General features: G+C 34.9%; 1 protein-coding gene across 4 annotated transcripts in view; it reads left to right on the forward strand.

The window, feature by feature from the left end:
- LOC120422105 (TLD domain-containing protein 2) overlaps positions 1-25,401 on the forward strand; it is a 418,926-nt gene that overhangs the window by 104,954 nt on the left and 288,571 nt on the right. For 2 of the 4 annotated variants that reach the window (XM_052709789.1, XM_052709790.1), the window contains exons 1-3: positions 9,880-10,065; positions 17,918-18,222; positions 21,723-21,879. The exons of the other annotated variants lie outside the window; for them this stretch is intronic. In XM_052709789.1, coding sequence (XP_052565749.1) covers positions 17,967-18,222; positions 21,723-21,879 — 413 coding nt within the window. In that variant the 5' untranslated portion in view covers positions 9,880-10,065; positions 17,918-17,966. Of the gene's footprint in view, positions 1-9,879; positions 10,066-17,917; positions 18,223-21,722; positions 21,880-25,401 lie in introns of those variants that run through there. 4 annotated transcript variants of the gene reach the window in all.

Raw genomic sequence — 25,401 nt, forward strand, 5'->3', positions numbered from 1 at the left:
AAGTGTTTTTCAACTTTCGTCCAAAGTAAATGTTTTGGTTCACACCTTGGCCCACCAAGCGAAGGATGACGAGGATGAGGAGACAGGTGTGCAACCCACCGTCAGCTGTGTAATTAGATTAGGGCAGAGCACGGACTGCTGCACCACCACCACCACCCACGCACTCAACCCGGGGTCGTGGAAGAAAGCATGCCTTCTGCGTCGACCCGTGGGGTTTTTGGGTTGGACGTTTGTCTGTGTGTGTGCGTTTGTAAGTTTACCTTAATGTTCCTTACTTTTAATGTTTCTGTAGTAATTCGATTCAATGGCATCATGTTAAAGGTGAGCTATTGGTAGAGATTGTAAATAAGTTCAATATGCATTTATACTCATGTAGCATAGAAGAATACTATTTATCAAATATATTTATCATCTACTGCCATAACTACAGACTATCACTCTTTATACAAAAACATGCTATTTACGAATATTCATCAAGAAAAAAAAATGAAATAAAATCTTAATCGAAAACCGTAAAATCGAAAAATACTTTGAAATCGTCACATGAATTTTTCGAAAACCCTGCAGCTCAAAACGCGAAAGCTTATCTTGAAATTGTGAAACATTCTAGGGAAAATGGAATGATCCAACCTTATTTTTAATCTTTTTATTCTTTATTATAGAGTTTTCAGCCGGAGGCTGGTTCATCTCTTTGATCCACCCTATTAAAATAAAACAAAAATTCACTAATGCAGTTTCAACTCTGAGGTTTTTAATTGTTTTGGGATATTTTAGTTCATAATCGACCTAAAAAATCTTAATATTTTTTTTAGAAAGTAAAAGTCCTAAAACATTTTACAAAAAGCTCGTACAGAAACTGTCAAAAATTCGTTTTTCTCAATTTTGCACCTAATTTGGCTTGCAATTTTTCAGCAGAATTTGCAAAACACAAAGCGAGCTGTCAATATACAATGTCTTGGAACTGGATGAACCAAATTGGCTGAAATTTTAGGTGATGATCCAAAAATTTGTCTCTTGTACATAAAAGAGCTAAATTTTTAAATTACATTAAAATAAATCAAATACCTGTAATTTTTTTGAAATATTTGATAATTTATCATTTGATCCAACATATCCTATGATTAAAAAATTATAAATCTGAACAGTTTTTTACCTATAAAATATTAAAAACTACATCTAAATAAAAAGGAGCGATTCTCCACCCAAACCGGAAATGGATTATATTTGATTCAACTTTCAGGGGGGTCCTTCCCTATGACCAAAGAAGCCAATGCATTGGTTCACTCAAACAAGCTGTCCATACAAAAATGGTTCGTAAATACTATTAAAAATGGTACACCGATTATTTTATCCAATTTTTAAATTAACTTTTTTTTCACAAAAATGTTGTTTCCCAAAATCAATATTTTGCTTTTTTTTTTTTTATTTTTTTGATTTTTTTTTAAAAGACAAAAAACCGCAACTTTCAAGCCATAGATAAGTATCGAAATTTTTGTTGCCGCCGAGTTATGATTTAAAAAAAACTGTGTTTTTTGGAAAAAAATAAATTTTAGCCGAAATGTTGTTGACTTCAACTAAATTTGCAATCGAATGCTAAGAATTCCAAATGTTTTGATAAAGTGTACCGTTTCAAAGATTTTTATTTTTGTCAATTTTGTCACTTAAAGTTCAATTATAACTGAAATTCCCGTTTTACGATCTTTTGAAATAGTGTTTTAAATTGGCATTGAAGATTTGACCTGGTTGCTGAAATACAACCCATCATTGAATATAACGCCCATTTGAAATATTAGTCTTGTTTCCAAAATTTTAAAAAATATTTGTTTGAAGAGAATTGATCAGAAATTTCCTTTAAATAAATCTAACAGATTTTCGAATATTTACGTATCAGTTTTGTCTGAACAGCTGCCAAAATTGTATTGAGACACTTTGGTCTTAGGGATGGCTCCCATAAAGTTTGAGCTAAGGCAAAAAATAAAAAATAAATATGAAAATGGTCGAAATCGGCCGATTTCATAGAAAATTGCTTATAGGTCTGGTCAATTTTTCTTAGAAATATAAATTACCGTCATCAAGGGTGACATTGGGTCATACAAAAAGGTGGAAATTTGTATGACCGAATCTCACCCCCCAGACGCAATGTCACCCCTGATGACGGTACTATACAAGAACAGACAAGATTTGTGCAACATAAGAAAAAAATACATCTGTCACATTATCAAAAGAAGTTATTTTTAAATTTACCAGAACTTATCATTTGCTGTGTTGTTCAGGTTTTTATAGGACCTTTTCAACCGATTCTAGGAAAATAATTTTTACTATAAGCTTTTCACAGCATTTTCAGAAGCTGGAATCGATTTATTACTAATTCCAAGTTATTCCAAAACAAATTCAAGCAATTTTCGATTTTGACATTGCTGACTTTCTTTGATATTTTTTGAGGAGCATAGTTCGACAAAAAAAAAGAAAAAGTTTGTGGGAGAAAATCGTTTTTTGTTGATGCTGTCATCATTTTTTGTGCAGCCGTGTAATGATTTGTTTGCGGATGCTGAAGCCACTCGGTTAAAACTTGGGCCATAAACTTCCCACGGCTGGAAATAATATCCTCATGAGAGTTATTTCCTGAACAACAAGAAAACAAAGCAAAGAAAAAAAAACACCCACTCACTTTCATCACTCATTCTTACACACTATTCAAAACACCTCCTCCTCCATTGAGGCGGCAGCTATTCAAACGAGTTGTGACACATAAATACACAATTGTTTCTATGCCCATTATTCACCACCACCTCCCCCGTGGGGAGTTTCACACCATCCTTCGGTGGAGAGGGGATGGGGTAGGTCCTTGGTAATGTGAAAATTATATACACGCACTAAAATAGCACCGTTCAAACCACGCATTAAGTCACCCAAACCATTCATTCATCGACACACTCACAACACCGCATGGGAAGCCATTTTCTTCTCCACTTCCTGAAGTATTAAAAAAAAAACCGTTGGCAACACTTTTCTTGTAAGCACTTCTTGTAGCACCACCCACCCACTAGCACACGTGGCACTTTTTTCTCTCACCCTCAAGTATTGTCTCGATTTTCATCGCACACACGCTCACTCTTTCGCACCCTTGTGAGACCTCTTTACCCCCCACAAAAAGTGGGGGCCACATTATTTTTCGAAAGAAAAAAAGAGAAAAACTCACTTCCTGGACGTGACACCTTCTTTTGATTGTGTGGTTTTGTCTGCGTTTTTTGCTCTTTAATTCTATCCGCCGACGGGGCAATTCTGTGTTTTGTTACTTTTTACTTGTTTTAGTACTGTAAATATGTTGGTGTGTTTTTCAATATTTTCCGTTTTGTTTCTCTGAGTCGATGTCGGAAAAGTTTTCGAACCTGTAAGTGAAAAACGTATTAATTTGCGGTTTGGTAAACATTCCAAATGTGTTGGATCATGATCCCTACTGCAGAACAGGCAACGCAATCAGAAAAGGAACAAACATTGTGATTTAATCAAAGGTTATTTGAACATTCTATTTAATTTTTAAACACATATTTAAATGATCTTATATGCATATATTTTGTCCTGTTATTGGTTTATTCTATCAAAGTTTATAGCTTTACCTTTGGATTTTTTTTCAATTTTTAAACGAAATCAGGACATAACCAAAAAATATGTTCTGATATGCCTTAATTGAATACAAGGAAAAAATTATAGTAATGTTCATCAGGAAATGGTGACAGAATTTGTGTAAAAAAATTATTAATTTACATCAGAAATTGGTGAAGATTCAACATTTTCTGATGAATATTCATCAGGTTCACATTTTTACACATTTTTTATGTAATATTACTCAAAAAAGAGGTAATATTCAACCAACCAAATTTTCAACCTTCCAAAATATTTGCTTGCATTTTGGCAACTATTGCAAAATAATTATTTTTAAAATAGCTAGATGAACCTCTTCATTTTATGATAAAAGCTATATCTTTTCTAGCTCAAAACAGCAATTAGTACATGGGTAATTCTCTACCAACTCACACGAAATCGGGAAAAGTTGCCCCGACCCCTCTTCGATTTGCGTGAAACTTTGTCCTAAGGGGTAACTTTTGTCCCTGATCACGAATCCGAGGTCCGTTTTTTGATATCTCGTGACGGAGGGGCGGTACGTCCCCTTCCATTTTTGAACATGCGAAAAAAGAGGTGTTTTTCAATAATTTGCAGCCGGAAACGGTGATGAGATAGAAATTTGGTGTCAAAGGGACTTTTATGTAAAATTAGACGCCCGATTTGATGGCTTACTCAGAATTCCGAAAAAACGTATTTTTCATCGAAAAAAACACTAAAAAAGTTTTAAAAATTCTCCCATTTTCCGTTACTCGACTGTAAAAATTTTTGGAACATGTCATTTTATGGGAAATTTAATGTACTTTTCGAATCTACATTGACCCAGAAGGGTCATTTTTTCATTTAGAACAAAATTTTTCATTTTAAAATTTCGTGTTTTTTCTAACTTTGCAGGGTTATTTTTTAGAGTGTAAAAATGTTCTACAAAGTTGTAGAGCAGACAATAACAGAAATTTTGATATATAAACATAAGGGATTTGCTGATAAACATCACGAGTTATCGCGATTTTACGAAAAAAAGTTTTGAAAAAGTTACTTTTTGCATTTCTCTTTGTTTCGTCGTCCGTGTCTGTTGCGGGTGACCATGAACGGCCATGATCAACGACGACCAACTTTTTCCAAACTTTTTTTTCGTAAAATCGCGATAACTAGTGATGTTTATAAGCAAACCCCTTATGTTCATATATCAAAATTTTTGTAATTGTCTGCTCTACAACTTTGTAGAACATTGTTACACTCTAAAAAATAACCCTGCAAAGTTAGAAAAAACACGAAATTTTAAAATGAAAAAATTTGTTCTAAATGAAAAAATGACCCTTCTGGGTCAATGTAGATTCGGAAAGTACATTTAATTTCCCATAAAATTACATGTTCCAAATTTTTTTACAGTCGAGTAACGGAAAATGGGAGAATTTTTAAAACTTTTTCAGTGTTTTTTTCGATGAAAAATACGTTTTTTCGGAATTCTGAGTACGCCATCAAATCGGGCGTCTAATTTTACATAAAAGTCCCTTTGACACCAAATTTCTATCTCATCACCGTTTCCGGCTGCAAATTATTGAAAAACACCTCTTTTTTCGCATGTTCAAAAATTGAAGGGGTCGTACCGCCCCTCCGTCACGAGATATCAAAAAACGGACCTCGGATTCGTGATCAGGGACAAAAGTTACCCATTAGGACAAAGTTTCACGCAAATCGAAGAGGGGTCGGGGCAACTGCTGTGTGAGTTGGCGGAGAATTACCCACATATCAATTATACTTAAGGGGTTACATACCTGTAAATCGTCAAAAATGTCCGAGGTTGGTATAAGCACATTTTAAAACTTTTTTTAATCTGATATCAGGGCATTTAAATGTACATTTTCATCTGTTACCTAAATAAATTTGAAGACATTTGGTTGTATCTTTGCCGAGATATAGCTATTTGAAGTTAGCAGTTTCAGAAACGGGTGCCATGATATCTCAACACCTCTTTGACCAAATCGGCTCAAAATTGTGGTCAAGACTCGTTAAACCGTTTCCGTGTGCATGACGAATGCCAATTTTCAAAAAGTTTATTTAAAAAAAAAGATAAAAATATTTTTTATGTTTTTCACATAACAAATCGTTAGTTTTTGATTTTTGTATTTTTTTAAAAAGTAAAATTTTAAAATTGGGCTTCGTCATGCACACGAAATATGTCTTTAGAGTCTTCATCCGAAATTTCAGCAAATTTGGTCCATCCCATCTCAAGATATCGTGGAACCCGTAAATTAACTCGGTGTTTAGAGAAAAACGTTTACAAACTTTGACAGTTCGGTTTGCGCATGACAAAATTTTGAACTTAAATCTTCGCTAACTCAGTTAACTCACGAAATATCTTCATGAAACGTACAGGAGTGATTGAAAATCATCTTTTTAGTGGATTTCAATAATTTCTTGAAATATGAAATTTTGGGATTTTCTACATGTTTGTAACCCCTTAAATGAAAACTTTGCGCTATGTTTACGAGCTCACACATAATATCAAGTTGTTCTCATCAAAAGATGTTTTAATTTGTTTCAAAACCTTATCCATTTTTGATAGCAAATTGCAGATTTTCGAATTGTAATTATCTCAGATAGACTTTTTTTTTCATAAGAATAATTAAATTTAGTTTTTGTACCTTTTCAGAGTTATGTTTAAATGAATAACAGTGTTCCACAGTTCCACAGTATTGATTTTACAAAAAAAAAGGTGGTAATATTCATCAGGGAATGGTGACAGATTCTGTGTAAAAAAAAAGATTTATTTTACCCCAGAAAATGATGAACATTCATCAGTTTTTGATGAATATTCATCAGGTTCACATTTTTACCCATTTTTTATGTAATATTACTCAAAAAAGAGGTAATATTCAACTTACCAAATTTTCAACATTCTAAAATTCAACTTTTTTTTCTGTTTTGTTTCTGGAGCGTTTTTTATTACGTTACGCAAAAGAAATGGAAAAATATCCCCTCCCCCTGGTAACAAAATTTCCATATAAATTTGAAAAATATAGTTTGGAGCCAGATTTAAAATGCAAAAAATCAGATGGTCGAAATCTCTAAGGATTGCTCAGATATCAAAAATGGATCTCAGTTTTGTGATCAGATTATTAGAACAAAGTTTCAATAAATCGAAAAAAAAATTACACAGTCTATCCAGCGTACGTTATGTTTACATTACGAATAACCAGGACTGTTTGTTTATACTTTGTCTTTGGCTCATTTACAAATTTTACTTGATTTGCGATTCCTTCCAATTTTTTTTGAACGTGATTAAAACAAAAGTTTTACTCGCACAAGAAAAACAGGTTTTAAATTGACACTTTCTGAAAAAAGAAGTTTTTTTTAAATTAGCATTTGATTGCTAAACACATAACCTAGATTTTTGAAAAGAATTGAGAAAAAAAATCCGAATTTAAAAACATTAGAATAAATTAATTTCACAGTGTATTGCATAAAAGAGTCACTATAATATGAGTGTAATTAATTTAAATGCAGATTTCAATAACACCAAAATCGAAGCATCATAATACATTAACAAAAGGCTTTTAAATCAAATTCCTACCAAGGGTCCTGATTTTCAGTTCAAAGATCAGAAATCACTCACTCATCACCGAATGAATCTTTGCCGACTGGAGCAGGCAACCATTCGCGAGCGAACACTACTCGCTCTCTGCCAGCGGCTTGCTCAATCGCTTCACTCAGCGTAACAAATACTTCGTGAATTTCTTTTTCTACTCCGTCCGTCAACCCGAGTCATACACGAATGTGCTCAGAGAGGAGAGAGCCAAAAAAATATCAGCGCGGCCGCGCGCGGTGCTCATTTGGCCTGCACCACCACAGTTTGCCGTCAATTAGAATTTGGTATGGTGGAAATGTCGGGTCCGGTGGTTTAGTGGTTAGCGTGGTAGCCTCTAAACCCCAGTATGGCCTGGGTTCAATCCCAGACGGACCCGGTGGCATTTTTCGAGACGAGATTTGCCTGATCACGCCTTCTATCGGATGGGGAAGTAAAACGTCGGTCCATTTGCGTAAAAGAGGTTTTGGGTGACTCACCACACATAACCTTCGGACGCCTAGAAATGAGAAGAAACTTGCAACAGAGACCACAAAAGACCCGGGGGTCGTTAATGTGGATTGCTTTGCTTTTGGTGGAAATTGCTGCCAAATGTGTCTTTGATGTTGTGTAAACTACAAAATTGCAAAAAATAGTATTGGTATCATTGATTTTAAGCAATTTCTTAAATGATCAAAGCTAAGCCGATCACAAAGTATTCTCAGTCAGCATTGAGCGACTAACGAAATCGGCCTCTCCGAACCATTCGCTGTACTACCCGATTTGAATGAAAGGGAGAGCAAAGAGAGAAAGTTCGGTAGCGATTGGTTTGGAAGTGACAAACGGTAGGAATACATCAGAGCAGTTTTTCGTCGCTCTAGATTTGTGCTCGCGAGTGACTGAGTCTTTTTGGAGCAATCAGGACCCTTGATTCCTACAAATATTAAATTCATTGTTTTAACTAGATAAGGATATAAGTTTGTTGAATTTTCGAATCTGGGTAGTTTGTGCTTTATCAACTTCGTTTGTGGCTACATGCTACAAACAAAAAATAAACATAATATTATTAAGTTTTATCACGGCGTGGCTGGAGCAAAATATTATAAACCCACACAGTAAAAAAAATGTGTAAATTTGGAAGGTGTAACTATGGAAGGTTGAATATTACCTCATTTATGATGTAATTTTACCTAAATTTAGACTTAAAACGTGACATTACACCAGAAAAGTGGTAAAATTACACATTTTCAGAGGTAAAATTACACATTTTTTCGGACATTAAAGATGTACCCCTTCTTAGATGTCATATTACCATGATTATTTTTACTGTGTAGATACCCCATCGGAGATTTGTTCGCATCTGTTTAAATAAAAATGTTGTATGGGTTAAAGTTGCGTTTTCATCAATTTATTATTTTCAACAGTTTTGTAGAGAATATTCTTACCTTAAAAATTCTTTTCAATGTTTTTTAAATCCGTTTTAATTGTCAAAAGATATAAGATATGAATACATTCTAATTTTACCACAGCCAAATTTAGGCAGATTTTTGAGTGACATACATGGTCCCAGATGTTCAAGAGGTTCCATGGTCAAACGTAGTTTGCATTAAAAATTGATGTCTTTACAGTGGAATATATTTTAAAAGTCAAAACAGATTTACAAATCCTGAAAAGGGTTTTAAAGGTAATAAAAACATTCTTCTACATATATGATAAAACAAATGTTTTTTCAAGATCGATCCAGTTAAAAATCTGTACAAAAATCAAAAAACCTACAATTTTGAAGAACGAAATCATCACTGATAGAATATTTGTATTTATACAGATTCTAATTCAGGCCAGTAAAACACATTTTTCTAGGTAAAAATTTCCGATGAAGTATCTCGGTGCATAATATTTTGTACGAATATGTTCTTGTTCAGATTGGATGTTGCCTGTTCTGTGTCGTTTTTTTACCTTTTCCAACTGTAAAGTTGTTTGTGTTTTTTTCTTCTTCTACCAGCATTAATTTTTCTCGGTGTACATTTTCTCATTTTGGCATTACTCTTTTTCAAAATTCGCTAAGCGTTCTTTTTTCTCGCCCTGTTTACTTTCAGGTCCGTTTAATTGGCTACTGACATTGTGTTTTTCCTTGTTTTTTGTCGTGGTTTAGTTTTTAAGTGCGCAAAAAAGAAGTTTTTCGGCGAATCATCACGATTCGCTTGTGTTTTTAAAACTTCCCCTTCAAAAATCCCTTTCTTTCCTTCCGCGCGGTGCAGTGTATTTGAAAAGTGAAAAACAAACAGTTTTTTTTTTATTTGTAATGTTTGAACTATTTAGTGAAGAAAATTTTAAACCTATCTAAACGATCAAACTCCACCTTAACATACACAAGAGCCAACCAAACACGGTATCATACACACACCTCGGTTGCAAGACTACCACAAATCCCCCGTGAATTGAGCACGTTCATACGAAGATTCACGTAGTTTTGTTTTTGCTCCCGCTTCCGATTGCGTTCAGTTGGCAAAAGCTCAAGAACATTTCCTCGCCCAACCCAAAATAAGGGAAAATCGTTTGCAAAGCTCGCGCGTAACGATGCACGTCTAGAGAAGCAACAAATACTCGCACAAAGAAAAAAAAAAAACGTTGCAAATTGTGCACATATTTGCCTGATAACAAACACACAACCCTCCCTCTCTCACCCTCTCGAACATCACCACTAGCAGAGCACTACAACCACCACCACAACTACTACTTTTCACAAAGCCACGCAAAATAACACCACTCCAAGCAAAGCTCTCCTTCTCGATATAGTGCAGAGGAAAATCCACCGAAAAGTTCATTGGAGCAAGAGCATCAACCGAAAGCATCACCAACACCACCAACACCAGTTCAATGTAGGTTTTTCCCTCCCTCAAGAAATCTTCTTCTTCTTCTTTTTAATCTTGCTTTCTTGACTCTTGCAAAAATAACAAAGATTCGTGGAAAACTTGCTTCCATTTTCCTCTTCTTACGCATCTGGGTGTATTGTGCTTTTCCCGATAACAATATACACAGCTTGGAAACAGCAACGTGCAATATACTTATCTAGATATAAACTCTTACACACTATCACTATTCTGGTTTTTGTTTTGTTTCTCTACTTAAGCTAGATTTGAAGGAACGGCTGCACCCCAGAATGGGGTTGTTTAGGTGGATTGTTGTTGTTGTTGCTGTTGCTGTGTACACTGTGAAAAATAATACCCAATTTAAGCTGAAACCTTGAACATATTTTTTTCTACAAATTTATCCAATGCGAAAACTATAGCCTCATTCCTCCGAAATGATTAGTTATATAACAATGTCAAGGTTGAACCTAGTTTAAAGTTTTTGTCAAGTTTGAACATAAGGAAGAGAAAGAAAAAAAAATCTTCAACGACGATATGTCAATTTGTTTGTCTCGTAATTGGATTTTCCCATACCTTGTGAATGTAAGAATGTATTGTTGTCTTATGAGAGAAATGTTTAGCGAAAATTTTATCACATGATCAATTTTGATTTATTTCATATCAGCTATGCTACAAATTTAACTCACGATGTTTAAGTTTACCTTCCCTGAAATAAAAATATGAATTATAGTTTTATTAAGAGTGATTTCATCCCATTAGGCAGAAGTTACTGAATTGTGGGCAACGGGAAAATTGATGCCCAAGTTTATTATATAAAGCTCACAAACTTGTTTTAAAATACAACATTTTTGCTCCTAAAATTGTATTTCATTGTTTTTTTTTTCTGTTTTACTATTCAATTGTTCAAATAATTATTGTAGGTACTAAAACCCCAAAGGAACATAACACAATTTCATATTTGAATTGAAAATTTTAGAGAAAATCTTTATCAATTTTAATACAAACATAACAGTAAATTAATTTATATAAAACAATATAAAAAAAAGCCTAACATTCCAAACAGCATGGAATAACTAAGAATTCATTAAAGTATTAATACTGTTACAGACACACTGATTTAGTCTAATGTGTTCATTCTTGGAAATCCTTGGACAGAATTCTCGGTATATATTCCAAAACCGGGAGTTCCCGAAACCCGAGATTTTTCTTATTTTTTCATGTCTCAGATTCACAGGATTACACTAACATAAAAGTATTTATTTCAAATTCATTCAAATTATCTTTACGAAAATTGTGGTTAAATTGAAAACAATCTAAGATAAAAGGCTCTTGAAAGTGTTTGATGTTTTAAATTTCTCATTTCCTTTAATTTGTTTTCATGTTTGTTTGAAAAATCTGAAATATCTTTGGGATTTGATTATATTTTTACATCATGTAAATCAATTATTATGTTAACTTTTTTATGAATGTCCAAAATTCTTGAATAATGTGTGTAAAGTACTTACATTCTTCAATACAAAACATTGTTTCTTAACTTACATTTACAGTTAAATAAATACTTTAAAATGTTATGGTAATTTGCTGTTTTTCATTGAATAACATAAAAAAAAAGTTTGAAAAATTTGACAAAAATATAACATATCCTATTAGTTAGTAGCAATGAATAGCAATGAATAAAGACAAACCATGTCATGAAATTTTCAGAAAAAATCGAAAAGGAGGAACATTTAATATTTTGAAAATTTAAGTATAACAATTTTAGGAAATATGTTTTCAAGCTTTACTATTCACTTTTGAACAAAAAGTGGAAAAACCAAGGGGTTTCCAGCATCAAGGATTACTGACCAGTCTAAATGGAATTACCAGGATTACTGGCAATATGTCATGAATTACTTTGATTTCCCAGAATTACTTGGGATTTCCAGAAACCACGCAGAATTGCTCAAATTTATAAAAAAGTCAAAGTAGTTTTGTCACAGACATAACCGGAATGGCGTAGACTACGTTTTTTTTTTTACTATTTCTAGGCATGAATCAATACATAATTATTGATTTTGAAGGTAAACGAGAGCATTGGATGGATTTTTGCAAGAATGCTAAGAGCAGAATGAGGGGAGGGCAGAGAGGTTGGGGGCGAGAGCAACCTCAGAAAGCTGTGCATTCCGTCGCCCCCGAAGACCAAAATTTGTTCCTGAAATTTAAATTCAAATTAGTTCGCTGCCTCGTCCCGGGTGGGACAAGGGCAACTCTTTCAACACTTTAGAATTGGATGAGACGTAAATCTTTCAGAAGCGCTCGCCGCGAATGCGACGAGCTAGTTGGATGTCCTGATTGTTTCACAACCACGGCCTGACCCACGAGAGGCTTTTCGGAGGAAGGCAGCAGGCGCGCGCCTCATCTTGTTGCTGCCTCGTCCCGGGTGGGACGAGGGACGGGGAGTGAGGCACCTCCGAACCACAGCAACCACGAAAGATCCTAACGGTCCGGCCATCGAGAGGCAACTGGCTGAAGGTGACGACGAGAAGGCGATGCGCACTTCTTTTCCACTTCTGGTCCCTCTCTCCTGCTGCTGCTGCTCTGGTCTCTCTCCTGCTGCTCTGGGCTGAGCTTTCCTGCTCCAGCTGCTGCTGCTGCTGCCTGTCCGACGTCTGAGACGTGAATGATGCTCACAAAACTGGCGCGCGTTCTTATATATGATTTCGGCCCGCTACTTCCCCTCCTTTTTCGCGACCGACACTCGGTCGCGTTGCTCGGATGATTTTCCCCTCAAAATAGGTACTTGACATTCCCGTCCGTGAGTGGGAAGCGCTCATTTTGCTTGCAAAATCTCTGCATTTTGAAAACATTTTAAAACATTCAATTGTTTCAATAGTTAAACTATTTTGCCAACAATGAAAGTTTTATAGCAAATTGCTGAATAATTTTCGTATCGAATGGAACATAAATCGTGTCGATTCGATTAGAGGGAAGGAAGATATAAGCGTTTGACGGATGAAGCAGTTAACCAGGGCCTTCGGCCCGGGTTTTTTGGAATGGCACCCCAGTACCTTCGACAAAGACGTAGTCTACGTCAATAACTTGGAATTACTGCCTAGCTTCCAGCATATTGAGAATTGGATCGAATGACAGCTGTCAAATGCACAAAACCACGTGCTTGGCAATAGTACGTCCATCCCGGGAATTCCCGTCACAAAATTCCCGGGATTTTTATATGTTGTACGGGGAATTTCCGAAATTAAACAAAAATCATAATTTGGCCTGGAAATTACATTAGTATTAAAATTAATAAGTTTAAACTATTCTAAAATTTTACATAAATTGGTACCATTTTATTTGTTGTCATTTTTGTTTTTAGACATCTTAAACCAATTTTCAAGCTTCAAAAATAAATATTTATAAGATACTTATTTAATTTGAATTAGAAATGTGGTGCATATAAAATTCAAAGCACAACAGAGAACAGCAAAAAATTGTTTAACACTGGAACGCCCAACGCATGTCCAACTTACACAGACGCCCAAGCCTCCCAAAAAAGAAGGAACAGTAACTTCAACACACTGGTTCTCGGGCATTACTCAACCAATCGGGACGATTCTTGTTTCCAGTGATTTGTAAGAATGTCTAGATGATCCTAAAATTGTGCAGAACTTAATTCGATCAAATCTGTAATTTTTGCGATCAAAAACATCGTTCTACCTTTTTTAAAACGACTGCCGCCGCGGAATTTTTGGCGATTTTTTTTACATGCGAAAAAAAAAGTTGGAACGATGTTTTTGATCGCATAAATTACAGATTTGATCGAATTTAGTTCTGCACAATTTTAGGATCATCTAGACATTCTTACAAATCACTGGAAAGAAGAATCATCTTGATTGGTTGAGTTATGCCCGAGAACCAGCGAGTTGAAGTTACCGTTCCAACTTTTTTGGAGCCTTGGGCGTTGGAATGTTAAGCTATCTAAAAACTGCTATCCTTGTTTAGATTGATATTAATAGTATTGAGCTAATTCTATAAATTTAAAGCTTGAAAAACATAACAAATATAAAGAAAACATAGATTTTATTACTTTTTCAAAAACTAAAAACTTTCCGGGAATAAATAAATATTTTTCTCGTTTTCCGGGAAACTCAAAACCTGGGAAAATTAGACGTCCTGCTTGGAAATCCTCGAACAAGTGGGTAAATAGTGGGTTTGATTGCATTTAAAATTCAAAGCACAACAAAGAACAAAAAAAATCTTCAAAACTATCTAAAAGTGCTATCCCTGTTTAGATTGATTTTAATAGTATTGAGCTAGTAGTTTGATTTTAAAAACATAACTAATATAAAGAAAACATAGATTTTACGACGTTTTTAAAAATTTCGCGGGATAAAAAAATTATTTTTTCCGTTTTCCGGTAAACTCAAAACCCGGGAAAATTGGACGCCCTACTTGGAAATCATCGATCATCGAAATAATGTGGTAAACATCAACGTCAGTTTGACAACTGATTTTGACGTTTGAGTGTTTTTCATCCGAATACATTTGAATTAGAGAGCATCCAAATTGGCGGACATTTCGAATCCGCTCTGTAAATACTGCTTACAACCATAAAAAGCATCAAGGAAAAGCAAAATGCATTCTGCCGATTTACCTTTAAAGAATTACTAGTAGTTACTTGAATTAATGGGAAATACACTCAACCCCCGGTGGTTGGTCACTTTTTCGTTTGACACTTTTTTAGTTTGTACCCCGTTGGTTGGTCAAAGTCAAACTAAAAAGTGACAAACTGTCACTTTTTACACGGCGCTCACGCATACTATCAAAACCAACGTTTGGTAGTGAGTGTGAACTCCGTGTAAAAGGGGTGTCAAACTAAAAAGTGACCCCGTTCGTTTGACAACAGTTGGTGTCAAACCATCGGGGTTTGAGTGTACACGAATTACTGAGCAACTATGGAATTACTCGAATTACTACGGAATTACTAGGTAATTCCAGAATTACCGGAATTACTGCAGAATTGCGGAGTAATTCTGGAATTACTGAATTACTTACTCAAAATCCGAATGATCCCGTACTAGCTGTAACTTTGGTTTCATACATGAAAATTAATAGGCAATAAATAGAATTATAAAAGGTTAATCGAAATTATCTTTTTAACAGTTATTTTTTATTATTTTATTATTTTCTGAAGTTTGTTTTCACAAACAAGAATCATGGAATTACCAGGATTACTGGGATTATTAGGAATTACCAGGATTACTCTGGAATTACTCAGTAAATCCGGAATTACAGAATTACTTACTCAAATTCCAAGTAATTCCGGATTAGTGACCAGTCTGACACGATGCTGGAAACCCCTTGGGAAAAACCATAAAAATCTATAAACATTTAGTAAATTTGGTAGTTACTGTGAAAATTGTGTCAATTTGAGACCTTAGCGTAAAATTTGACGTTTCAATATTACCTCAATTTAGATTGAAAATATGGCATTAAAACTTTATAGTAGTAAATTCACACATTTTTTGAAGAAAAATTTCACATTTATCTTTCATGAAAGATGTACTAATTTCCAGATGTAATTTTACTATAATTTTTGTTTTATGTGTACCTGTACACACGGACGGGCGGTGTAATTTTAGCTGGTAATTTACCCTAATTTAGACTGGAAAAGGGACATTACACCAGAAAATTAGTTAAATTACACATTTTTTCGGACTTGAATGATGTACCCAATCCCAGATGTAATATTACCATGATTTTTTATACAGTGTAATCATTCCTTAAAAATTATGATAATTGAGCTTATATATAAATAAATTGATTGGTGAATAAATCCTGGGAATTTCATAGATTTTCAAATTTATTTTCCCGTTTCCCGGAAAAATCAAAACCCAGAAAAATTGGACGCCTTTGTCTAGGGAAGTACAAATTTGATTTAAAGTTTTTGGTAATGTCAGGGTTGGGAATAAATAAAAACTCAATTTAAAATTTGAACACAAATTTTCAATTTTTGAACCGAAATTTATAAAAAAATAATTATAAAATTAGAATTGTACTAGTTTTTGAATGAAAATTTTAATATTAACAAAATTTATTTATTTTCCCCCCTAATTTTTCAAAGTTATTTAAGTATTTTTACCCTCTAAAACCCAACCCAGCTTATTGTACCGATTTTTGATCCTTAAAGAGCATTGGAAAGAAGAACTCTTAAAATTTTAGAAAATTTTACGGTTGGAGGGTTGTGACTTTGCCAATGTTTAAAAAAATGTAATCTTTTAGAGTTCAAATTGGCTGTGTTGTTTACTAACATTTCCTATATTGTAACTAAAAATAAGTATGAATTAATTTTTGTAGTGTCTCAAAATATGCCTCTACACATTTTTTCAATTTAAATGATAATGGTTTTCATTATATAGAAAAAAAATTGAAAACAAGCAAAAAGTTGAGAAAGATACTTTAAAAACATGAAAAAATTAGATAGGAAAAATGTAATGATAAGAGGTGGAATAGGCCGAATACTACCAAAAACAAACATAAACTAAACAAGATAAAAGCAAATAAAAATATTTAAAAAAACCAAAAAAAAAACTAAAAATAAGAGAAGCATAGTTTTTTGTAGAAAAAAAAGTTGCTCTAAATGACCTACTGAACACTGGGGAGTAGAGGTAGTTTTAGTCACCGAACAGATCTTAGAAGGTAAAAATGATCTTTAGATTTTTTTAAATTTAAAAAAAATATATTTTTTCACGTTTTCTAAAACATTTTGACAAGAAATATTTTTTAAATCTTTGGTAAAACAAGTATTTATATAATTGCCAATCAATTTATTTCACTATTTCACTGTTAGGCACTGAAATGGGTGCTGAAAAGATGATTTTTGCAGCACTTGTATCAAAAAGCAATACTTTTCATTATTGTTCAGATTTGAACGGTGAAATACTAAACATATGGACATTTGACTAAAAATGCAATTCGAAGGGTGTTTTCGGAATGGCAAAAAAAATGTAAGCTCCTCGTCGAAAAAATTTTTGGCGGCACACTTTTCATTGGTAGATGAATGTATCTTCCTGCTGACTTTAACTTAAAAATTTTGAACCCCACTTTAACTCATGTTTCAAAGTGTTTGAGACATCACATGAAGAAGCAAAACAAGTTAATAAGGTCTAGCTCAATTTTAGAACAAATTTAATATTCTGTTTTAATTTTCCTTCTCAAGACACACAATCGCAAGCAACAACAACAACCACCCTTACAAATTCCCATCAGAAAAGGTTGCAGAGCAGCTGCTGCTAGAACGCTTCACAAGCTTCCTGTGTGTTTTCCCTAAATGGTTCATTTTATTCCTTTTCTTGTTCCCCTTTGGTTCCTTGCCTTGTTCGGGGAGCTTTGGGCTGGACGAAGACGAAGAGAGCTTTCTTTTGCTCTAGAAAATGGATGCTTCGAGTGGGATTTTGCACTCCTGCTGGATTAGAATAAATGACGTAATTTACCCACTCCCCATGCGGGAATAATTCCTACATTAAAGTCGATTGAGGGTTGTGGGGTTCTGTTGAGATTTGATAATTGAATTTTATGATTTTTTGAAGATGAAGAACTTTTGGAAGCTGGAACCTCCCAAATTATAGTCAAGTTTCAAGATTGTATTTGTGTTTTAGAAAAGTTACTTAAATCAAAAATAAATAGTTAATTTTCTTTAACTGCAATTACACTTGTCCAACCAAATCTCCTCGGGCATTCGGCAACACTGCTAAAGCTCCCAAAAGCTACTGTTCAAAAGAAAAGCTTCGCCGTTCATCTGTTATACTTACCACCCAAAAGCTTACCGATTTGTGTTTTTTCTGTGTGCGTGCCCTTCTTACTTACTTTTCGCTTCGTTAAGCCGCGGTTAAGTCGCTTGCGTCGGGGCCAGCTTAAGTTCAGGCGGCGGTATGGCGTCGCCATCTCGTGACTGCTCGTCGAAGCAGCGTCCGTCGTACATTGGGGGCGCCACGAGCACCAGCAGCAGCTTCGGTAGCAATACGCAGACGCCTCACACCTCGACCTCATCGCTTGCTTCCTCGTCGGCGGGGGTTTCGCCCTTTCAGCCCCAGCAGCTGGGGTCCCATCACGCTCATCACTACCATCCGGGGCCGGCCAGTGCTGCCAGCGCCAATTCGCTCGAGTCGGCTTTTTCCTTTGCCGGGGGTAGGTTTTCCGGTTTTGTTTAGTTTTTCTTCGGTCGTAGTTTGATTTTGTTAAGTTGCCGCAATGATTTTGCGCGATTTTGTATGAACTTTATTGATTGGCTTTTCAAGTTGAGCAAATTTTGATCAAATATTTGAAGTGGCTCATGCGAGTCCAAATGTACAAATAGATTATTCATTTATTGTTTCACCGGTACAAAAGTTACACTAGACCACTACACAAATCCAGCTGTTTCAAATTGAATCTACGTTGATTGAGTTGTTCGCTGAAACGATTGAGTCTTCGAGTGTGTTTATCGTATGCATCAATTTGTGTTGATTTGATTTATCTGGTGCAATATGTTTTGCTAATCTCTTGAAAAAATATAACATGAATTTGTGCAATTTTCATACAAATTGGCTTCCTATCAATTCAGAAAAAGAAAAATTTCCGAAAAACTCCTATTATAACAATTTTTGTTCGTTTATATAATAATACGCGTTTGGAGTTTAAAGGGTTTTTTCTTGTAAAATCTATAAACTTGTTTTTAAACAACATAAAACTTAAGAGCGAGTTCACGAACAGGGTATACTCTTTTGCATGGGACGTCGTTTGGACCTCACCAATCTGCCTGAAATTTTCAGGGGTTGTTTGTACATATAAAACTAGCGTCTTGCCAAAATATAAGCACTCTAGGTCAACGGGAAGTGGGGCAAATCGGGCCACAAAGTTTGAAGGTTCAAAAACGTCGGCTATGACTGAGGTAAAATTTAATTTAAGCTCAAAATTCAAAATGCATCTGAAAAAGCTTACAAAATGCAACAAAATGCAGAAAGAAGCATCCCAATTGGTCAAATCAAAAGGGAGTTATTGGCATTTTAGTGAAAAAATAGCCTAATTTTCAAACTCAAATAAAAAAATTGTTCCATCCAGATATCAACTCGGTTCGACCTGCAGGCTACCATCTGAGACTGAGAACGCTTTGGGTGAGGCAGTTTACGGTCATGTTTGAAAGAATATTCGACACATTCGACCTTTCCTTTCCTTTCGACCGTTTTTCCACTTTTTACCTTGTGTTCATTCGACCTGATGTCTTTCGACCTTTTGGCATTCGACCTTTTGTCCATTCGACCTTATGTCTTTTTTGTATAATCAGCCTGCTAAATTGTATGGAAAAACTAATGATGCCTTCTTTTGACGTAGAGAATGCATGGAAAAAGTGTCATCCAAATAAGGCCGTTGCAAATATTTTTTGAAGTTTATGTCCCTCGACTCTGACCAAAGTCGAGAGAGGGGAGCAAAAAAATAAAAAAGTATTAAAATTGAAATTACGAGACATAGTTTCAACATTTTGATGAAAAAAGTGTTTTAAAATGCATTATACACCTGTCCAGTTGTTTTGCCATCATTAGTTTCAAAAATATCTAAATATTGACGAAAATTTTATTTTTTGCGAAAAATAAAATTTTTGCTGTGCTGTACATTGGAATTTTATAAAAATTCAAAACATTTTTAAACAAGCCCAAACATGCTAAAAATGATTATCAATGCAGAAAAATGCATTTTAGATTGGTTTCAGTTGATTAGACTTCTATTTTCATGGAAATTTTGAAGTTTTTTTTGAAAAATATTTTTCTGGCCCCCTGATTTTTCAGACCAATTTTGAAGGGGGGGGGGGGGGGGGCGACATAAACTTTGAAAAATATTTGCAACGGCCTAATAATAAAAAAAATAAATCTAGAAAAGATCGATTTGCCAAAGCAAAATGGATTACGTTGATTTAAATAAGACAAATTTGTTTTTATGGTTTATTTATCTGTTTAATGAATGCGCGTAATTTTATGTTAATTAAATAATAGTGTCAACATTTTACGTACCCAATCTTTGATGACTTTTAGTTCGAATTTGACAATTTAAATTAAAGATCACATGTTAGTTTAATATTAAATGCTGCTTTTATTAAGACATGAATTTGTTTAAATTCCCTTTCATTCAATTTTTATGCAACCTGGGCTAGAAAATCATCACACATACATGACGAAATCCAGTCTGCAACCCGCTAAGATCATCATCTCCCTGCGAGTGCGAATGCGAATACGAAATGTTGCTTTTATTTATATCTGTATTTTAAATGATATTTGATTTTAAATGGAAACAGTATCGCAATAACTTGATTACATTTCCAATACTTCTAACTTACGTGAAATCGTCTGAGGATTCCGAATATGACAAAATTGAGACCAAAAAGTGCCACTTTGACGGCCTACAGGGCAAAAACTAACGTTGTAAAATGTTTGTTATAGCAAAATCGAAAAACTATGAGAAAAACTGCGATTGGCCAAAAAGTTAATACCGTAGGCTTATAGTTCATGAAATTCCCTAACTTTTGCCCTACGGGAGTAAGGATGTTGGAGGCTGTTGCAAAAAGATATTAAGGTTTAAAAAAAATCAATTTTTAACCGTAATTTGCAAAAGCTATGAGAAAAAGTTAAACCAATCCTGGATGTCTATAGCTCATTTTGGAGTGAAAGACGTTCAAAAGACCTTTCGAATGCATCTAAGAGAGTTGGAATTGATGAAGTTTTACGCAAACGCGAGCAATTTTAATATTTTTCATGTTTTTTTGACCTCAAACTTCAAAGCCCGTTTTACCCCACTTTCTCTTGCCGTAGAGGGACAAACGCCAAACAAACGCTGAAAGGTTCATCCAAATCGGAGCACCTCGATACGACCTGTTACACATTGGTGAAAAACTCGCTCTTAATTTTCAGAGACTTTCAAGTTCTTATTGTAATAAAGCAAATTAAGGAAACATAACTGAACAATAAAATAATCATTTTTCAGAAAACTATTTCCTTAAAAGTTCAAAAATGTGAATTGCTTATAGGAAATAATTGAAGGGAATAGTGAAGATAAAACATATCTATTCCTCATTCGTAGATCTTATGCGGAACTATAAAATGATGATCTAAATCTTTGATCAATCAAATCAATTTAAAATTTATCGTTGATGCATACGAAATCACCCCGTACGATTCATTCATCGACCGGCAGTCGTTCCACTTGTTCCACACACGTGCGTCTCATCCACTTAATCGTACCAATAAAACACCGAAACCCACGATCTGGGTCCACCATCATCATCATTGTCATAAAACCGTCCCACCAATCCCACTTCCATTGAGCAGCCCCAGCTCCAGCTTAATAGCTAGATAGTCTCGTTTGCCCTCAACAAAATCAACAACAAAAGACAAAACAAAAAAATGACACACACATCAAAGTCTCAACGCCGAATAAACACATAAAACCAAAAACACACAACAAAAGCCAACCGATACACGCTAAATGAATAACGTTCAAACCCCCACAAAAAAAAAGAATCTAAATCGAATCAACCAATCCTTTGTTAACGTGTGTGCTTCCATCAACGACGACGACGACGACGACATCAATAAAACCCCCCCGCACCAAATCGGAATCGACCACCATCTGATCATCGGTCCAACACAACACAACAACAGTCGGTGGCAGTCCGACCAAGTTGTCACTGTTTGGTGGTAGCTCGAAAATGTCCACCACCGGAAGTCCGCCGACGCTGCCCACCGGACCGGGCCCGAGCCGGCAACGTTCGCTGCGGGACCGGCTGCGCGAGGGCATTACCGGAAGTTTGACCTGGCAGTAAGTTCTTCTTTTTTTTACTTTCTTCTTTTTTTCTGGTTGTTTTTGTCGATTTCAAATTGCCATTTATTCTTGTTTTTTGTCTTGTTTTTTGACTTAGTTGTTTTTGAAGTACCGTAAACCGGGGTGACTTTGATAGGATTTCAATTTGTTTTTGGAATATTTTCCAACAGGTAAGGTTTTACTCAAGATTATTATTTTTAAAACATGTACTGGGGTAGGCCACACAAAGTCTATGTACTATTTTGGAAAAAAAAGTTTTTTCAATAGTGTTTAGAAAAAATAGTTGGGTTCGATCGTAGTAATCGGTGCGCACGGGCGTGAAAAGTTTTTGCTGCGTCAAATTTTGTTTCCTAAATTTAATTTTTAGAGTTTCTAATAATTTCAACTTTGTGATGTAAAATCAGTGAATTTACGGGAATTTCTTATCCTGTTCTGGTGGTCATCCATAACGAGAATTTGCGATAGTTTCGGTGAAATTTAAAAAACATGGGACTTTTACCGTTTGTCGTCAGTGGAAAGGAAGAGAAAACAGAAAAATACAGAGTGACCATCGGCGAAGACATTCTGTGGTCCTAGCTTGATGCAGCCCGAATTCAGTGAATAGCTGCATGCGTTTTAGGATTGGTTTAAGCAGTCCCGTTACAAGAACTGCTTCCCATTTGCATAACCGCAGATCACGGCCAAAATGCCAAGCAGCAGGAGAAATTGCCGAGTGTAACCCTAACGGGCGCTGCTAGCAGTCTATCATGCAGAACTAGATGTGCTACCGGAACTTCAGCTGAAAATTTCAACTATGAACATTTGAAGATTCAGGCGACGTGTGACGAGACGATTAAATGGACTGATGCCGTGACTGATGCCCAAGATTCTTGATTTGGTGAGATCTTTCCTTTTGAATATCAGAAGTTTCTTTCATTTACACTGACACACACACATTCCATTTAAGACAATATTTGTATCATTGAATATTTTTCTATATTGATGTAATTATGAGGGGAGAATCTAATTTGCTCTCCATCCACTTGGACTATTTCTAATTCCTGATTTCCTGAGCATCTTTTGCTTTTTCTACAATCTATCTCTTTTATGTCCTTGTGAGGGGATCATCGATCCATCCGCATTGACATACTATCTTTTCATTTTTCTGCCTTTCTTGATATTTTCGCTGTCTTTTTCACACTTACTACCAGTCTTTGTGAGGGGATACTGAGCTCGATTTGCTCTCCATCCGCATTGACCTTTTCTCATCTTTGATTTTCCTTTTCATCAGTAGTTAGAATCAAAGCCGGGGATCGGGGAGGGAGCATCAGGGCAGTGGACGGTATGCTGTAATGGCGGAGATTGGATGTAGATAGTGGAAGACCAGAACTACGTCACAAGGGGAAAATAGTGTATTAATTGAACAATTCTTAAGGATTGTCCAATTACTACATCTATTGACCTCTGTCAGTCTCCAGCTGTCTGCCGCGCCCTTTTAGGCCCCCAACAGGGTGCGAGCCCTGTTTTTCAGCTTTGTCAGACTTTTTTCGAAGTTATTGGAGGTTACTGTCGGAAGGAGATTCTCTTCCCCTGAGGACACCGTGAGTGATTTTGCTTGTTCGCGTCCAACCACCCCCTTTTGGCCCTTCATACGGCAGTAATTTGAAGATGCTTCTTTTAAGTCTGAGCCACTGTAATTCTAGGCAACCGCTACATAGGTCATCCTTGTGGCCCTGTTGGTTATCCCATCAAATCAAATCAAATCAAATCAGTGTTTAGAAAAAATAGTTACGTTAAAAATTCTTAGTTTAAATTCCGGGGTGACTTTGATTGTCATAGTTTTTGTTTTTAAAATCCTATTTAAGATGTTCAAAGTTTATTTGTACGTTAAATGTAGCATCACTGAAGTTGCTGATATTGTTTTTAAGAAAAAAAATCAATGTTTTTATTTAGTTTACTAAGTTTATAAGCTTTTTAACAAAATAAATATAAACTTTAGGTAAAATTGTTAAAAAGCCGGAATTTTGCCTGAAATTTGTAAAAACTAGTTTTGTTTATAAAATTATCGATTTATATTGCATTTTATACTGAATTCGAAGCACTAGTCACAAGTTTTCACATTTTGCATGAAATTTTTTCAACTGAAATTGCCTATAAATCTGGAGATTTTTTTAAATTGTGTTTAAAAAACACATATTATTTATTATTTACAAACTTATTTTACCTTCTCCTAGTGGAAAATTGTCCAAAGAATCCGAAAATGCTTTCGTTTTCCGATTGAAAATCATGTTCATTGAGAAAATCATGACAATTTGAGAAGTTTAAAATAATGACTTTCATCAACATTTTCTTAACTATAGTTAACTAACTATTTAAACTTTTCAAAATTTTATGAAAAGTTCTTTTTGAGGTTCTATGAACACTTCTCTACCACGGTCAGAATGATTCTGAACAATTCCGTACGTATTTAAATTGCACTCTTCATTTTGCGGAAAAACCGCAAACCTATCAAAGTCACCCCGGCTATCAAAGTCACCCCGTTTTACGGTACTTTTAAAAGTGTTTGTTTTGCTGTCTTAGTTCTGTTTTGAATAACTTTCAATTTTAATGAAGTTTTTTCTTTCAGAGTGTATTTGGGCTAGGTGAATGTTCAATAACTTACCATCAAAAACATCGATTAAATCCAGAGATTCAAATAAGTGTAAACATTCTTTATGAGCAAAGTATGAGCTTCTCAATTTTAGGATATTTACTTTTTCACATTAGATGGAATTAGAGCGTCCGGACCATATAAAAAACATTCCAATTTTTTTTCCACTACAAAACTTTGAAAATGTATTTGACAAATTTTTAGAACGGAACAACTCGATTTGAATCAGTTCCATTTTATTTCGAGTTTTCAACTTTGCGTCGAAGCATTTCAAGTCAAATTTAGATGATTCAAATATTTCAAAACTTGGCATACAGCGATTCCATGTCAAACCAGCAGGATCCAGATCAAATTTGCTTCGATTTGGCTCAAATTGGGTATGGGAGTTTGTTGTCTAAAACCAATGGATTCTTAATTTTTTGTTTGGCGATGAGTTGATTTCATCCGAAATAGGGTGGTCCAAAAATGGTTTACGTTTAAAATGTCTAAAAACATTTACAGATCAAGTAAATCTTTATTTGCTGAGATCTCGGAATCGAAGAGCTCAAAGCTGAAAAAATGTGTCCATGATTTCAGAATGTGTTACGTAATGTATCCAGTAATGAAGAATATCCATTGAAAGAATTGTGCGATACGATTTTTTCAAGCTCTATGGTCTAGAGGCCTTTAAACCAGCAAACAAAGTAATAATTTTTTCTGTAAATGTGTTCACCTATTATTTTTTAAATGTCTGGTTCAGCCGTATCGGAAATATGGTTTTTTTGAAAAAAATGGCCAACATAGAATACGGATCTAATTATTTGGCAAAGAAACTCCTATGTCAATTTTGAGCCAAATCGGAGCTCTATGGATCTGGATCCAGCTCGTTTGACGTGAAATCGCTGAATATC

The sequence above is a fragment of the Culex pipiens genome, chromosome 3 (assembly GCF_016801865.2).
Source record: "Culex pipiens pallens isolate TS chromosome 3, TS_CPP_V2, whole genome shotgun sequence".
Lineage (NCBI taxonomy): Eukaryota > Metazoa > Arthropoda > Insecta > Diptera > Culicidae > Culex > Culex pipiens.